Here is a 15980-nt window from a genome sequence, read left to right as displayed (position 1 = left end):
GAGTGGAAGAACGTGGGTGTCGAGCAGCTGCGGCTCAGCACGGTGGACATGCTGGGGGTCCCCACCTTGGTGAACCTGCACAAAGGAGTCCAGTTCACCCTCAAGTACCAGTCCCTGGGCCAGTGTGTCTACGTGCACTGCAAGGCTGGGCGCTCCAGGAGCGCCACCATGGTGGCCGCGTATCTGATCCAGGTAGGTGGGCGTTGCAGGGCGCTGAACGTTTGTGGGTACGGCTGGCCGACAGGCCTTGCTGCAGGCGCCACTGCCCAATTCCCAACTGCTGGGGTGGGGGGTACCGGGATAGCACCTGAGCTTCGTGGGCGGCTCATCTCGGCTCTGCCACCTGCCAGGACAGATGGAAGTGCACTCTTCTGTCTGATGCGATATCCTCAGACTTCATGTGTTCCAAAACTTAAGTAAGAGACTGTGTTAAGGGCTAAGCCTGACACACCTAGGTCCACCTCTGCTATCCTAGCGCTTGGGATGCTGAGGCAGGAGGAGCTCAAATCTGAGGCCAGCCTGGGCAACTTAGCAAGATCTATCTCAAAATAAAAGGGGGAGGCGGCGGGGGCCATAGGTTCAATCCCTGGTATGACGAAATTAAATGAAAGAACAAATGAACACTCTTCCTGGCCATAATGATGAGCTGCAGAGAAACATCTACCACACACTCATTCAGTCCTTTGTTGTGGTACAGGGGTTGAACCCGGGGCCTCACACATGCTTGGCTAAGTGCTCCACGCTGAGCTACCTGTACCCTCTTATTATTTTTTAATCTTTTTGAGACAGGGTCTCACTACACAGTTCAGGCTGGCCTTGAACTCACTTTGTAGCCCAGGCTGGCCTTGAACTCGCAATGGTCTTCCTGCCTCAGCCTCCCAAGTGATGGGATTACAGGCATGCGCCACCATGCCCAGCTTGCTCTCTCATTTTAAGACAAGGTCTTGCTAAGTTGCTGCAGCTGGGCCCTGACTCTGGGTTCAGGCAGCCCTCCTGCCTCAGCCTTCCAAGTACCATATCTGACGGTAGAGTGTGATTAACACTCCCTAAAATGGAGTTTTCTGCAAAATTCTGGGAGTCCTCTGGCAGCCACTCCTTCCTCTGCTGACCCCATCCTGGACTCATGCAGGTGCACAATTGGAGCCCGGAGGAGGCCGTCGAAGCCATCACCAGGATCCGGCCCCATATCCACATCACATCTGGCCAGTGGGAGGTCCTCAGGGAGTTCTACGAGGCTGTCTCTCCACGGGCAGCAAGGACTGACACGTGACATGTCAGAGACACGAGCTTTGTGGCTGAGAAAGAATCCGGACAGCTCCACTTGAGACAGAACAAACATTTACAGGGCCAGTGGGGCGTCTGCTGCCTCCACACGACAGGAACGTGCTAGGTGGTGGGTTACTCTGCTTCCTTTGCCTGGTATCACTGTCCTCAAATAACACTGCTGTACGGCTGGAAAGGAAGAGACTGGTGTGCCTAAATTTTATTTTCTTAAGGTTAAAAAAAAAAAATATTTTCAACAAAAACCTATTGTGTAGCTAATATTGTGCCTAATTCTATTTAGCACTATAACGCAAGATTTTTAGGGAAGGGATCTGAAAGAGGAGCAACAATCCTCCTGCGTCAGCCTCCCAGGTGGCAGGATGACAGGTGTGAGTCCCGAGGCCTGGCTGACCCAGACATTAAGCCCTCGAGCGGGAAGCCGCAGCTCTGGCTGTTGCCGCCGTCACAGTCCCACTGCCTCTGCAGCGGTGTGTGCATTTGTACGAGGACACGGGCGGCTGCGGGCGGGGACTCGGGTTCGGCCTCAGTTCTCCTTTGGGGTTCAGCACAGTCCCACACATCCCTTCAAAAACCTTTATTTGTATGAACATGTGTTTATAGCTCGATTTAGCCCAGAACCTTGAAAAGAGCAGACACCTTACACATTATGTTGAGTTTGGAAAGTTTCTGCTGTCAATTAGAAGTAATTCCTTCTGTTTCCACTCACCCTTGGAGCGAGCCAAAATGAAAACAGAAGCCATTTTGCTGATGGATGGGTGGACGGAGAGACTAAAATGAATGGCTGACTCCCAGAGCTGACCCTTGCTGGTGCAGGACCCCTTCAGCTTAGCTTTTCTCCAACCAAAGTTGGAAGGGAAACCCTGGCCCTCATCCTCCAAGAGAAAAACTCAACTACCGTGCCACCGGCCACAGGGACAAGGGGGCTGGGCCTTCCGTCTGGCCCAGAACCGGGGCTGCGTCTACTTCACACGGCTCGGGAGGCGGAGGCGAGGCCCAGGGTGCGGGGAGGGCAGAGCAGGCGGGCACCGCTAGGTGCACACGGCCAGCACAGCAGTGGCCTAAGCAAGCCCTGACCAGTCACCCTAGGGGCTCAGGCGAGGACCGAGGGGCTGCCTTCGTAAGAGTGTCCAGAAGACCGTTCTGGGGATTGGGGCTCAGGGCTTTGGGGTCCGGCTGGGGCGGTGGGGAAGACGGAGGGTGAAGACGTGAGCTGCTCGCCCCGTCCCCACCTTAGGCCAACACGAACTGCAGGTTGGTGAGCAGCACCTTGAGGCCCCTGGTGACGGTCACCGCGGACGTGGCCGGGTCGAGCTTGTAGGTGTTGGCATCCCCCTTCTTGTATCGGTCCCGGAAGACGTAGATGCTGCCGTTGCAGCTGGCGATCTTCCAGAGGGACGGGGCCGAGCTCCAGGCCTCGGGCAGGCAGAGGCGTGTGAAGCTGTCCAGCAGGGGGTTGTAGCACACCAGGGAGTCCCCCTCGGCCACGATGAACACCAGATCCTTGTGCACGGCCGCGTGCATGCGGCCCGCGAAGGGCAGCACGTAGGGCTTCACGTGACACTTGTCCGTCTCGGTGTCGAAACACTGGATGAGGCGGGAGGGCTTGGTGAAGAAGTCCAGGTCGTTCTCCTCGCCCCCGAGTAAGTAGATGATCCCGTTGAGGTTGGCCCCGGCGGCCCCCGACACCGCCACCTCCAGCTGGGTCGTCTCCGTCCACACGTTGTCGCCGACGCGGTAGTAGATGACGGCATTGGAGAGCGTGTCCTGCAGCGTCTTGCCCCCCAGCGAGTAGATGGCGTCCTTGCCGGGCACGGACACCAGCGTGTGCTGCAGCCGGTCCCGCGGCAGCGGCGCGCACCACTCCCAGTCCACCGTGGCGTTGTTGCACTTCCACATGCGCCGCGGGATGGAGCCGCCCACCACGTACAGGTCCCCGCCGTGCTTGCAGGCTGCCGTGATCTGGTGGCACAGGCTGTTCTGGCCGCTGACGCTGATGGAGTCGTCCTCCGCACAGTGCAGCGACACGGCCAGGGAGTGCGTGCGCGAGGACTCCTTCCCGATAAGGTAAATGTGCACGTTCTCCCCGATTTCCTGTCGGCGACATCAAAGCATGAGTGGCGGGAAGCGCTCGGGGAAGGCTCAGCCGAGACACGGTCTGTGAGGTCCCGGGTCTCACACGGGCCGTGCGTGCTCCAGCCCACTCTCGTCCCTGCCTGTTGATCTGCCTCCCCAAACTGCTCCCCTTCCTTTAGATGTTTCACACTGTGGCAGAGAACGGGCTGCGCTTGCAGCCTGTTAAAAACAAGCACAAGCTGGTGCTTCACCTTTTTTGAAGCGCTGGAGATCAAACCCAAAGTCTCACGCATGTTAAGCAAGTACCACTGAGCTATTCCCTCAGCCCAAAGATTCTCAACTCACTAATGAAAGTTCTCTCAAGGAGCTTGAAGCCGATGGTGGTGCACACAAGAAATCCCAGCAAATGGGAAGCTGAGGCAGGAGGGTGGAGATTTTTGAGGCCAGCATGGGCTACACAGTTCAAGGGCAGCCTGCACTACAGTAAGACACTGTCTCAAAAAACAAAACAGGGGGCTGGCGACTTAGCTCAGTGGCCCAGCGCCTGCCTGGCAAGCTCAAAGTCATGAGTTCGATTCCTGGTACTGGAAAAAAACCAAACCAAACCAAACCAAAACAAAAAAAACCCAAAACAATGAACCAAAAAGGAGTTTTGGAGCCAGGCGTGGTGGTGCACACCTGTAATCCCAGCGCTTGGGAGGCTGAGGCAAGAGAACTGCTATGAGTTTGAAGCCAGCCTGAGCTAAAAAGTGAGTTCAAGGCCAGCCTGAGCTGCACAGTGAAACCCTGACTCAAAAAGACAAGTAAAAAAAAGAAAAATTTGAAGCTCATAGATTGGTGGCTTCTGTGATCCCAGACATTCTCCTCCCAGCTCCTATCAACTTCAGCCAGAGATCATTTATTCAACAGCCATCAGATGCCAGGCCAGCTGACGGCTGGAACACACAGGTTATGCTGACCTGGTTATTAAGGAGGAATCCACCTTACCTTCAAGCTAGTCCTGAGTGACTCAGAAAAAGCCTCTCTTTCTTCTTTATTGAAATTGATCCAGGCTTCTATTGCTTCTGTGGGGTTCTGGGAACATGGAACTCCATCTGTGAGGGCCAGAAGAAAGCTGCGGTTAGTAATAATCCAAAGGAGAAATTCAAAGAACCACTTTTTTAGACTACCGCTGTATATGACACCAGACACATGTACACGCACATGCACACACACACACACACATGCATCCAGAGTACACACAGGTCAGATAAGAATGCTTTGGCCCAAAAAAGATTACTTCTTTTTTTCTTTTTTTTTTTTTTTTGGTTTTTCTCCGGTACTGGGAACCGAACTCACGACCTTGCGCTTGCCAGGCAGGCGCTTTGCCGCTGAGCTAAATCCCCAGCCCCTCTTTTTTTCTTTCCTTTTTTTTTTTCTTGGTACCAGGAATCGAACTCAGGACCTTGTCCTTGCCAGGCAGGTGCTGTGCCGCTGAGCTATATCCCCAGGCCCTCTTTTCGTTCTTTTTTCTTTTTTTCTGTACTGGTGATTGAACTCAGGGCCTTCAAACTGAACTAGATCCCAGTCCACTTTTTATTTTTAGACAAAGTCTTGCTAAGTTGCTCAAACTTTTGATCCTTCTGTCTCTTCTCCTAGTGCACTGGGGTTACAGGTGTATGCCATCACACCTGGCTTCCTCGCTTCCCTTTGTGAGAAAGTGCCACTGCTTTTCTTTTCCTGGCTGTTGCTCCTGTAAAGCACTCCATCCCTGACGGCGGCTACCCTGAACTCCAACTCAACAGTGAAGCTCATCCTTAACCTAAACCCCTACCCAGAAGCCTGCAGCTCCTTTCTCCTGATGAGGAGACCCCCTGGGCCTCACGACCAGCGGTCCCTCCCTCAGTACCTGAGATGATATCCGTGAGCAGGTGGTGTGGCAGGTGCAGAAACTCTTCCGTGCCCTGCAGCTGGGCCAAGTGGGTCTTGGCACAGTGCTTGGCGGCGGTGTAGAGCTCGGGGTCACTGTGCCGATCTGCCAGCCACATCACCTGCAGGCAGTTTCCCACCTGCACCGTGCGGGCCAAAAACCGAGAACATTCCTCAAAGAGAGACGTCAGCTGGTACATGTCTGACACCTCATAGATTTCCTGCAGCTCATCAGCCCGGAGTTTCACGGTGCCGTGGTAGATGTAGTCCACCAGCAGCTGGAACACAGACTCGCTGACATCCTGCAGCACAATCACCCGGTTGTGAGCCTCCTTCAGGTTGGACGTGAACATGGACCGAAAGAAGCAGCTCTGGGCAGAGAGGACCAGCCGGTGGAGCTGAAACTCGCGGCCTTCCACGGAAATGGTGACATCGGCAAAGAGCTCCTCCTCCAGACACAGCTTCATGATGCCCTGAGCCACTCGGCCTGAGTGGGAGCGATCTCTGAAAGTGTAGTTTACAAAGTAGTTCTCATCCATGGACGCTCCCGGCTCCTCGAGTGACTCCATGGTGGCTAACTTCTCTCTCTGCAGCTGGGAAATTCACAGCCGCAGTCCGGGACTCCAACTGGCCAACCTGGGGAGGGAGAGGGAGAAACTGAGCCCCACATGGGCCAGACTGGCCTTAGTGCTGGCCTGGCCGGTGACATCCCTGCAGGAGTCTTCAGCCAAACCTGGGCTTATTTTCCGGCAGCTGTGGCCCCTCTCCCAAGGCAATCAACGGAAGTCCCAACTCCGCTGGCTTCCCTGAGAGTACATCAAATATTCTTTTCCATCATGTGACAAAAAGGCCAAAACACGAAAGCAAAGGGCTGGAGGACGCCTTAAAAGCCTCTCTAACGAAATAACTTGGGCATACAACTAGGAAGGCCCCCGGGAAGCGGAACCAGCGGGGAAAAGACCGTCGCGCCCCTGTGCGCCCCACCCCCACCCCGCACGCGGAGCCCAGATCCGGCGGCGGGAGGCGAGGCCTGGGACTCCTCAACCCTCTCGCCCTTTGCCGAACTTCTGTCCCAGCCCTTATCCGCTCGCCTTAACTCTCTAATGCTCCACCCCGGAGCTCGGTAGAGAGCCCCCTGTCCCCAGCTCGGGGCACACGGAAGCCCATCGCCCGGCGCTGGTCTCTACTCCTCCTGGGGTCGCCTGAGAAACGGTCGTCAAGGAAACCGCTCCCCCTACACCGTCCGCCCTCCTCGGTAGCTGAGCTCGGGAGGGGGGAGGGGTGTGAAACGTAGAACCCAGAACACCCGCCCCTTCCCCTCTTCTCACCCGTCCGTCTCTTCGGCGTCGTCACCTTCGCCCCAGCCTCTTCCGCGCCGAACTAGGGCTTCGTTTACCTCACGGTTTCCCAACCTGCGGGTCCTGCCTTCTCACCTGCGTTCCCTCCTTTCATCCCGGTGCCCGGAACCTCTGCCGCCGACCCCGCGCCCGCCCGGAAGGAGATCCGTTACACACTTCCGCTCTCGGTCCGTGCCCTTGGGCCTCCGCGTCCTACGGGCTCCCGCTCGGCTGCCGGGTCTGCATCCGGGGAACATGGCGGCCGCCGCGGCCAGGGTCTGGTGGCGAGGGCTCGCGGGGGCCAGAGCGGTGGCCGGCGGTAAGCGGGGCTGCGCTGGCTGAGGCCAGAGTCAGCGGCGGTGGGCACGCAGCGCGGAGGGCTGCTCAGGCCTCACCTGCGCGTCTGTGCCTCTTCTCTCCCGCGCAGGGGCTGGGCGACGCTCGGCGCGGCTGCAGTGCGCGCGGCGGGAGAGCGCGGCGGCCGACTCGCGCCGTGAGTATGTGCGGGCGGCGCCCCGCTCGTCCCGCCGCCCGGGGCCCTTCGTTCCCTGTGCCAGATGCTTGCCCTTGCCCAAGGTGCCCTGCCCCGTGTCCTCCGATCTCTGCTTGTCCTTGGGCTGATTGAGCGCTCTCCACCTCGCATCCCCGTGTCTTAGGCTTCAGTGCGGCGGCCTTGGTTGCCCCCTGTCCGTTTCCACGACCCTCTTTTTCTAATTAAACTGGCAGCCTTTGGAAGACAGGAAGCAAAACTTGCATCTCAGAGAGCAGTGAGAACAGCAGCTCACGTTAACTGTGTGCTCGCTGTATGTCAGGCACCTCAGGAAGGCTTTTAGTGGAGAATATTTAGTTCTCACAATAGCCTTATGAAGTGGATGGTATTTTACTATTCATACGATAGATCAAGAAAAAAAAAAAAAACAGCCCGACCTGGCAGTGCACACCATAATCCCAGCACACAGGAGGCTGAAGCAGGAAGAGCACAGCAACTGCAAGACCAGCCTGGGCTATACAGTGACTTCAAAACCTGCCTGAGCTACATAGCGAGATCCTGTCTCCAAAAGCAGACAGACCAGATAACTAAGTTGCCGGGGTCAAGACCTAGTGAAAGAGCAGGTCTGCCCACTGCCAAAGGCAGAGAACTCTTCACCATTAGGTGAAGTTCTTACCTAGAGAACCTGGTTTAAGCTAAATGCTGAGGGTTTTTGTGTTTTGTTTTGTTTTTGAAGCAGGGTCTCACTATGTAGTTTAGGTTGGCCTTGAGCTCACTTTTAGCCCAGGCTGGTCTCAAACTTGCAGTGATCCTCCTGCCTCAGCCTCCTAAGTGCTGGGATTACAGACATGTGCCACCACATCCAGCCTAAATGCAGAGGTTAAAAAGAAAAAAACTAATTCTGGTTCCTCTGTTTAGGAGGTGCGGTGTGCGGGAGAGCTGACGCCATGCTGTGTTAGCAGAAGTGTGAAGGGACAGCCTTGGGAGAGGGTCAAGAAAAGGCAGATACCTTGACCGCACCAAGAGCCTGTCCTGATAGGGGAGGGGGTGTTTTCCCCAGGTTTTCCTTTCTTCCCCGTCCCTGGAAGAGGAACTGTCCACCTGCACCTTCCTTAGGGTTCTCTGGGGAGCCCTGCTCAGAGCCAACACCCTGTACAAGCTCACAAGACAAACACGGGCTGGCTGCTGCCTTCTCCGTTCCTTTGATGAATATGGTTTCTTTTCCAGCCACTGTTAGGCCACAGGATGCAGTGACCCACAAGCAGCTCTCAGCTTTTGGGGAGTATGTGGCTGAAATCCTGCCCAAGTATGTGCAGCAAGTTCAGGTAATGCTCGTTCCAGTAGTTGGGGTCTGAATCCCGAAACAGCCATGTTCTCAGGATGTGTGGGAGTGCACAGCCTGGCTGCGAAGAACACAGACCCCCCATCCACCCCAAACCTGGGCTTCTTTTCTCTCCCCTGAACTGAGTTAGCCCCTCTGGAGTTGGCTGCCTCCTGCACATCTGTGCCTTCCTCTCCCTCCTCTGCTGCAGGTGACCTGCTTCAATGAGCTAGAGGTCTGTATCCATCCCGACGGGGTCATCCCAGTGCTCACCTTCCTCAGGGATCACTCCAATGCACAGTTCAAATCCTTGGCTGACTTGACGGCAGTGGACATCCCAACTCGGCAGAACCGTTTTGAGGTCAGTGAAGAGTCGTGAGGAAGAAGGGTAAGAAAGGGACAGAACATTTTCAGAGTAGCAGCTACTTACAGGAACTCCTTAGGTGCAGTTTCAGGTTGTGCAGAACACTACAGTTAAACTAGGGCTTCAGAACCAGGGTGAATCCTGGCTCTGCCGCTAGCTGGCTGTGTGACTTCAAACATTCCCTTTGGGTTGCTTTGAGATGGGCCCTGGCTTATTGCCCAGGCTGGTCTCGAACTTCTGAGTGCAAAGGATCTCCTGCCTCAGCTTCTTGAGTAGCTGGGACTACAGGTATGTGCCACAACTCCTAGAGCTATTTGAGCTTTAGTTAAGTGGTGGTAGGAGGGGCTGGAGACACTGCTCAAGTAGAGGAAGGGCAAAGTCTCCATGTTCCTAGCAATTTTAGATGTTAGAAACGTACCCCAGGGCCAGGTATATAGCTCAGCACCTGCCTGGCCAGTGCAAGGTCCTGAGTTCAAGTCCTGGTACCAAAAAAAAAAAATCTGTATGTGGGAGGTTTGATATTCTGTTCCATTGAGATTTGTCATGTCCTGGGGTTTTCTTGTTAACTGGCAGAATTAGAGAGTCATTTGATATTGGAGGAGGATTTTTATCTTGGTGGCTTTGGGATGGTGATTTCTTTATAGGTAGAATTACTCAAAGGAAAGACTTGAGAATGGCCAAAGGAGCAATTAAAAATAAGACAGTAAGATCTGGAGGGAATAGCATAGTGCAGTGGTGGTGAACCTATGGCACGGGTGTCCCAGCGGGCTGTCTGTATCAGTGAAAGTTCTAGAAGATTCGCCTTATTACTGGCATAGTATTAGAGCATGAGTTTAGAGGCATGCAGAAGGCCTTGGGGTTTACACACACAGACAGTTACTACATGAGAGCATTCACCTTCATGCTCAACTAAAAAAAAAAAGGAAAAAGAACAGCAGCTGGCCCAGTGTGAGCCAGGAAACAGTAACAGCTCTGAAGTCAGTGTGATCAAAGCTGAGGTCGACCACATAGAACACCTGGTGTACCATGAGAAAGCTCTCCAACCACCAAGCATGTGTAAGTTGTAGTTGTGACCATCAGACAGAAGGCAGAGCTGGGTGGTGGCATACACCTGTAATCCCAGCACTCGGAAGGCTGAGGCAGGAAGGTTGCCCATGAGTTTGAGGCTAGTCTGGCCTACATAGTAAGTTCAAGGCCATGAGTGAGTTGAACTACACATCGGGAGCCTATCTCAGAAAACCAAACCAAAACAGAAGACAGGATCGGGTGGAACCCTGACCTACCCTGTGTCCTCCCAAGGAATGCTCTCCCCAGAAGCTCCCATTGCAGATCCCTCAAGTTGCATCATCTTGGTCCTCCTGCACCCCTGTTCTTTGTAGATTGTCTACAACCTGCTGTCCCTGCGCTTCAACTCCCGGATCCGTGTGAAGACCTACACGGATGAGCTGACACCCATTGAGTCCTCAGTCTCAGTGTTCAAGGCGTCCATCTGGTATGAGAGGGAGGTGAGTTAGAGGGCATGCTGCGCCCTGCTGCTGGGCCACAGACCGCCGTAGCCTGCTGCACTGCTAGCCGGAGAACGTCTCCTCTCCAGGTCTGGGACATGTTCGGAGTCTTCTTTACTAACCACCCTGACCTGAGGCGGATCCTGACAGATTACGGCTTTGAGGGACATCCCTTCCGGAAGGACTTCCCCCTGTCCGGCTATGTTGAGGTAGGAGCCGTGGAGTGGGGTGGTAGGCCGCGGAATCCTGGGGGTCCTGGGCCTGGCAGGAGCATGGTCTGTGGATGGTGAGATGACGATGGCCTAGAGCCTGGGCTCGGGGTCCAATGCCAGCTTCATTCTGTAAACTGGGCCAAGTCCTTCACGGGACTGTGACAGTCTCCTGGGTGTGGAAGTCCCAGTACAGCACTTACGGGATGCATGTGTCCAGCCTAGTGCACTGGGCAAGGGGTTACCTTGCCCTGCTCGGGATGCCCAGGAAGGCATTTGGCAGGGCATCTGATGGGCTGGCAGCTCGTGCCACCAAGATGGTAGAGGCCATCCTGGACTCACACTGGCTGGCCGGAGTGTGACCTGAGGAGTGACATGGTGTGGATGGGGACTGACAGAGCCTGGAAAGAGGCTGAAACAGGTCAAGGACACAGCTGGGTGTGGTTGTGCCTGTGATCCTAGAACCCAGGAGGCTGAGGCAGGAGGATAATCACAAGTTCATGGCCAGTCTGGGCTACATAGTTAAGGCCAGCCTGGACTAAATAGTGAGACCCTGTCTCAGGAAGAAAGTCCAAGACAGAGGGCCAGAGGCCGGGGTCCTCCATGGCGCTTTCCGTACCCACCCACGCCCGCCTTGTGCTCCCGCAGTTGCGCTATGACGATGAGGTGAAGCGTGTTGTGGCTGAGCCAGTGGAGCTGGCCCAGGAGTTCCGCAAGTTCGACCTGAACAGCCCGTGGGAGACTTTCCCTGCCTACCGCCAGCCCCCCGAGAGCCCCAAGCTCCAAGCCGGAGACCAGAAGGCGGAAGCCAAGTAGCTTGCAGGAGGTGTGTGGATCCTGGAGAGCACCGTGCCTGCCTGCGTGGGACAAAGTCTGTAAATAAATTCCTGCCTGGACTCACGCTTCCTGTGTGCTCAGTGGGCAGAGGGGGAGGGGCTCCTGCTCTGCAGAGAACCTGGCTTGGAAGCAGGGAGGCTGGGATGGGCCTCAGTAGCGAGCGTGCAGACTGCGCAGAGGCCTGGATACTTTTTTTTTTGTCAAAAAATAGAGTCTCAGTATGCACTCAGGCTGGCCTTGAGCTCACTTTGTAGCCCAGGCTGGTGTCAAACTCGTAACAATCCTCCTGCCTCAGCCTCCTGAGTGCTGGGATTATAGGTGTGCGCCACCATGCCCAGCTCTTTCCTTTCTGAGATAGGATCTCACAGTGTAGTTCAGGTTGCCCTTGAGCTTGCAGTGATTCATGCACCACCACATCCAGCTTGGGTGTTCCTGAGAGGGATTCTGGAGGTGGGGTTCTAGTGCTCATAGTGCGTTAGAATGGGTGGGTAGGGCTGGGGATATAGCTCAGTGGCATAAGTGCCTGCCTGGCAAGCGCAAGGTCCTGAGTTTGATTCCCAGTACCAAAAAAAGAAAAAAAAGAATGGGTGGGTGTGGCTGGCCCCAATGAGAAAGACCCCATCTCAGCAGACTGGTGGCAGCTGACAGGTCCACGGGCATGGGTAGCACCGGGCAAGCCCCATCTACTCTCACCTACCTATGAAGGGTTCTTCTTGAGCCAGCAGTGGGCCAGGCAGGTGACCTCAGCATCTCTCCAGTCTCAAGCCCTGTGTCAGCTTCCGGTACCTAAGAGCCCATCGTTCTCAGGCTAAAGGACTCTGCTGGGTTTGTGGCCTGAGCCAAGAATGCTGCTAGCAAGCAGAGGTGGTCCTGGAGCTGGGACAGAAAGCACTCGGCACAGGCTCTGTGCCACCAGCAGGGAGGGCTCCAGCCAGCTGCTCTCGTCCTGTGGGGGAGACGCCACGTAGGGCCCTTGCTGTCCAGCCAAAGGACTGGCTCCTTTTCTGTAGCTGATCTGTGCTGGCTGAGGGGCTCCCTGGAGTGCACTGGGTGGGCGTCGGGGGACTCTGTAGCGACCTTTGAGGGGAAAAACAGGAAGGCAGGGTTACCGCCTGGGGTCTTCCTGCACCAGGGAGGGCTGAGCCAAAACTGTCTGCTACACACTCCTCTTCCCATTAACTGTAACTGCCAAAGCAGGGCTTCCCCACTCCTAAGGCTGGAAAGAGGCCTGGGAGGAGACGAGGCTACAGCCAGCCCCACCCTCGCGCCTGACACGCACAGCAGAGCTGGAGCAGCCGGTGGAAAGCTGGGAGTGGTGTGTGGCTGGCAGATAAGGGGCCAGAGCTGCTGGACTGAGAGAGACTGAGGACGTGGTGGGCATGGCCGGGGCGCTGCGGGGCCTGCTTCACCTGGTGGCTGCCATCTGTCTCCTCCCTGGGGTGACTGTGACCCCACACCTTGCAGGTAACAGGGCTTCAGGGGCAGTGCCTTGAAGGTCAGAGAACTGTGGGCTGCTGGGGACCAAACCAAGGGGTGCTGCAGTGGGTGAGGATGTGGACGCACCCCCAGAACCAAGAAAGTCCGCACAAAGCCTGTGGAGAGTGTTGGGTGACCCGGCTCCAGACAGCAGGGCTTGGGCTCATTCCAGCTGATGTCCACAGCAGGGTCTCCTGGTCTGGGACAGTCGTTGCAAGGGCAAGCAGCACCACAAGGTGGGGGGGCAGAGCAAACTGCCGGTCCCGTCTTCGCCACCTTACACACCATCCAATACTGAGGAGCCAGCCAACAGAAGGCCCTCCCCAAAGAGGGCCTTGTCCGCCCCGGACGCTCACTGGCACTGTGAGGTCACCCTGTCCCCAAGTGACTGCAGGGAGGGAAAAAAGGAGGGAAGGGTCCTGTGGCCCACTGCCTTGGGGCTCTTCACCAGGCCACTGTACACGTGGAGGAGAAGCCCTGGGCATCCGCCTGGACCGTCGGGGGCTTGGTGGGATTCTCTGGAGTCCCAAGGCCCGTGCCTGGGAGGGTGACGTCAGCGTTTGTGCACACAGGGGACAGGGCTAAGCTGGCACTCCTAGAAGATGACCTATTAGGGACCCTCCTGGCAGCTGAGGAGCACTGGGGTGTTCAGGGTGGAGGGTGGCAGGGCCTGACTCCTCTCTGCTGCCCCAGGGCAGTCCGTGGACAGCGCCAGCATGGGAGGTGGCCTGCAGGAGCCAGAGGCCCCGGAAGTGATGTTTGAGGTCACTCCCCAGCCCGGGCCATGGGGGCGGGAGCATCCAGAGGTCCCTCATGCGATGTCTTGGTGTGGGGCTGCTAGGGCGGTGGGCAGCCCCGGCTGGGTCCTATGCTGGTTACACCCCACTGGGCCCCTCTTGCTCCCTGCCCTGCCCTGTCCCCCGGCCACTGCCATCCCTGAAATGGCTCCTCTTGCAGTTGCTCTGGGTCGGGCTGGAGCTGAACGTCACAGGGCAGCTGCACATCTTGGACGAGGAACTGGCATCCACACGGCCAGGACGCCGCCTCCAGCTCCTCCTGCAGCAGCTCACGCCCAGGGACTTGGAGGGTGCTGAGCGGCGGCTGCAGCAGCTCCAGGCCCTGCGGGAGGGGCCTCCCCTCAGCCCTTGGGACTTCCAGCAGCTGCTCCTCACAGGCCTGTCCTGCATCTACCGGCTGCATGCGGCCAGTGAGGCTGAGGAGAGGGTTCGCTGGGCACACGTCTTCACCCTGCTGACACAGGAAGTGCTCTGGGACCTGTGCAAGGACTTCTGTCCCCAGGGCCAGCCCCCTTCCCTGGAGACCTGGGCCTCCATCTTTGACCCTGTCCCCTGACCCCCCGCTTTCACCTGCCATTTCCTCCTCCCCTCGATCCGAGCTGGACCCGTCCTGGGCAGGGCTCCCACGGACACCTGGCTCTGCCTACTCAGACCTCTGGGCTTGGCTTGCACCCTGGGAACCTCTACCCCGATGCTTACCCCACCCTACCCTGCTCCCTGCACCCTGAAAGGCGCCGAGTCCAGGGCCTGGGTGCAGGTGGCAGGCACACAGCTAACGGCAGGGCCTGAAGACAGTGCGCCTGTGGGAGCCAGGCCTCGGGACTGAGAACGGTGTTTAAGTGATGGAAACCGCCCCAAGCAAGCTCAGCGCTGACCCTGTGACTCCCGGCCGGCAGGCAATGGGGGAGGCCCTGTGGGATCCCAGCACCCAGTCCTCATCTCCACAGCCCCTTCAAGCCTGAGCAAGGCTCCGCCCCGCTCCCCACCCCCGGGCCCAGCGCCCCAGCCGGCCAGAGCGCAGACTGGGCTGCCCAAGTGTCTGTCCGTGGAGGGGAGGAAAGCAGGTGGAAGAACATTATGTCTTTGGGGAGGGAGGAAAAAATGACTTTGGTTCCATGTCAACAAGCCTCCAAAGAGCGTGTCTGCCAGAATGGGGCCGGAAGGGGACCCACCATTCGGACCAGCTGCGGGAGGCTGGCTGGGTGGAGCCCTGCCTGTGTAGCTCTTCCCATAAAGGACTGCTCTGGCCCCGGAGAGTGTGTCCTTCTACCGCCTCTAACCCCATCCTGGCCTACTGCCCTCCTCACCCTGGGAGCAGGAGGCTGGACAGCCAGGCATCAGCCCTTCATCCCATTCCCACGCTCTCCTGGAAGAAACACGCTTTCCACCGAGCCTAGCTGGACATTGGGAAGCTGTCCCTTGTCCTAAACAGGGGTCACCAGGGCCTTATAATAAGGTCGTAGGGCCGGGGATATAGCTCAGTGGCACAAGTGCCTGCCTGGCAAGTGCAAGGTCCTGAGTTCGATTCCCGGTACACACACACAAAAAAGTCGTAAATCAACAGGTGCGGTGAGACACATCTGTAATCCCAGCACTCAGGGAGGCTGAGGCAGGAGGATCACAAGTTCAAGCCTAGCCTGGGCAATTTATTGATTTACCCAGACCCTGTCTCAGAATAAAAAATACAACGGGGGCCCGGGGGTTGGCGATGTAGCTCAGCTCCAAGGACTGGATTCTATCCCTAGTGTACCAGGGAAAATATGGGAGGGGCAGACCCGAGGTGCGACCCACCCCGGGACAGGCGAGCACTGCCATCGGATGCCCACTGCTCACGCGCGCGGCCGACCCGACCCGGCCGCGGCCCGGGCAGAAGAAGCGGCACAGCGGAGACGGCGCAGGCGCACTTTATTGGCGGAGGCCAGCGGGGGTGTCCGGGCGCCCCGCTCGCATGCTCGCCCCGCCTCCGCCCCGTCCCGCCCCTCTTCGGCCGGCCTCAGAGCTCCGGGTCGCCGCCGGCGGCGAGGTCGGGGTACACCAGGAAGCCGGAGAAGGTGATGTACTTGCCGTGGTTGCTGTAGGCGCCGTAGCCGTCGTGGTCGTGGCTGAGCAGCCACACGGCGTCGCCGCGCCGCAGCGGCAGCATCACGCTCTGGCTCTGCATCTCGCGGCGACGCGACGCGCCGTCGTCGTAGATCATGGCCTGCACCTCGTCGCGGTTCTTCATCAGCTTCACCGACAGCGTCTTGCGCGGCATCTTGCCCAGCGTGAAGGAGAAGAAGTAGGCGCCGGGCAGGCGGCAGCGGAACACGCCGGCCGCCGCGTCGAAGTCGCCCCCGATGTTGACGAGCTCGGTGTCGAAGGCGAGCGGCCGGTGCCGCG

At 57.3% G+C, this 15980-nt stretch overlaps 5 protein-coding genes across 6 annotated transcripts in view; 3 read left to right on the top strand and 2 right to left on the bottom strand.

Annotated features, from left to right (window-relative positions):
• Positions 1 to 1526, top strand: Ptpmt1 (protein tyrosine phosphatase, mitochondrial 1; the record flags this gene model as incomplete). The annotated part of the gene is given in 2 exon segments (XM_005384942.2): positions 1 to 192; positions 1130 to 1526. Coding segments are annotated over 2 exon segments (333 nt in total), but the record flags the coding sequence as incomplete, so codon positions are not given.
• A 317-nt stretch (positions 1527 to 1843) lies between these two features.
• On the bottom strand, positions 1844 to 6785 carry Kbtbd4 (kelch repeat and BTB (POZ) domain containing 4). Of its 2 annotated transcripts, none has more exons than XM_005383957.1 (4): positions 6699 to 6785; positions 5246 to 5901; positions 4345 to 4451; positions 1844 to 3375 (listed from the first exon to the last, which is right to left on the bottom strand). In XM_005383957.1, exons 2-4 carry the CDS (start codon positions 5832 to 5834, stop codon positions 2515 to 2517), a joined length of 1557 nt encoding a protein of 518 aa, XP_005384014.1. In that variant the 5' UTR covers positions 5835 to 5901; positions 6699 to 6785; the 3' UTR covers positions 1844 to 2514. The 2 variants fall into 2 exon arrangements, with proteins under 2 accessions (XP_005384014.1, XP_005384012.1); XM_005383955.2 differs by lacking the exon at positions 6699 to 6785 and adding an exon at positions 6594 to 6697.
• A 50-nt stretch (positions 6786 to 6835) lies between these two features.
• Positions 6836 to 11392, top strand: Ndufs3 (NADH dehydrogenase (ubiquinone) Fe-S protein 3, 30kDa (NADH-coenzyme Q reductase)). Its single transcript, XM_005383959.2, has 7 exons — positions 6836 to 6921; positions 7030 to 7095; positions 8320 to 8417; positions 8625 to 8774; positions 10157 to 10282; positions 10372 to 10491; positions 11140 to 11392. Exons 1-7 carry the CDS (start codon positions 6858 to 6860, stop codon positions 11305 to 11307), a joined length of 792 nt encoding a protein of 263 aa, XP_005384016.1. The 5' UTR covers positions 6836 to 6857; the 3' UTR covers positions 11308 to 11392.
• A 342-nt stretch (positions 11393 to 11734) lies between these two features.
• On the top strand, positions 11735 to 14847 carry Fam180b (family with sequence similarity 180, member B). Its single transcript, XM_005383953.2, has 3 exons — positions 11735 to 12792; positions 13498 to 13568; positions 13762 to 14847. The coding sequence occupies exons 1-3, from the start codon at positions 12708 to 12710 to the stop codon at positions 14155 to 14157; spliced, it is 552 nt and encodes a 183-aa protein (XP_005384010.1). The 5' UTR covers positions 11735 to 12707; the 3' UTR covers positions 14158 to 14847.
• Positions 14848 to 15500: 653 nt separating this feature from the next.
• C1qtnf4 (C1q and tumor necrosis factor related protein 4) overlaps positions 15501 to 15980 on the bottom strand; it is a gene marked incomplete in the record, with an annotated part of 4097 nt that continues 3617 nt past the window's right edge. Inside the window, 1 exon segment of the mRNA XM_013514050.1 lies at positions 15501 to 15980. Coding sequence (XP_013369504.1) covers positions 15595 to 15980 — 386 coding nt within the window.

This window comes from Chinchilla lanigera, unplaced genomic scaffold (assembly GCF_000276665.1).
Source record: "Chinchilla lanigera isolate Chin_1 unplaced genomic scaffold, ChiLan1.0 scaffold00021, whole genome shotgun sequence".
In the NCBI taxonomy this organism is placed as follows: Eukaryota; Metazoa; Chordata; class Mammalia; order Rodentia; family Chinchillidae; genus Chinchilla; species Chinchilla lanigera.
This window is presented reverse-complemented; position numbering and strand designations above follow the sequence as displayed.

Coding starts and splice junctions, on each gene's coding strand:
- Kbtbd4 (XM_005383957.1), bottom strand. CDS start 5,834: ATGGAGTCACTCGAGGAGCCGGGAGCGTCCATGGATGAGAACTACTTT. Junction 4,452..5,245: donor GCTCACGGATATCATCTCAG/GTACTGAGGGAG, acceptor TGGCCCTCACAG/ATGGAGTTCCATGTTCCCAG. Junction 3,376..4,344: donor CACTCAGGACTAGCTTGAAG/GTAAGGTGGATT, acceptor TGTCGCCGACAG/GAAATCGGGGAGAACGTGCA.
- Ndufs3 (XM_005383959.2), top strand. CDS start 6,858: ATGGCGGCCGCCGCGGCCAGGGTCTGGTGGCGAGGGCTCGCGGGGGCC. Junction 7,096..8,319: donor CGCGGCGGCCGACTCGCGCC/GTGAGTATGTGC, acceptor TTTCTTTTCCAG/CCACTGTTAGGCCACAGGAT. Junction 10,492..11,139: donor CCCTGTCCGGCTATGTTGAG/GTAGGAGCCGTG, acceptor GTGCTCCCGCAG/TTGCGCTATGACGATGAGGT.
- Fam180b (XM_005383953.2), top strand. CDS start 12,708: ATGGCCGGGGCGCTGCGGGGCCTGCTTCACCTGGTGGCTGCCATCTGT. Junction 12,793..13,497: donor TGTGACCCCACACCTTGCAG/GTAACAGGGCTT, acceptor CTGCTGCCCCAG/GGCAGTCCGTGGACAGCGCC. Junction 13,569..13,761: donor CCCCGGAAGTGATGTTTGAG/GTCACTCCCCAG, acceptor CTCCTCTTGCAG/TTGCTCTGGGTCGGGCTGGA.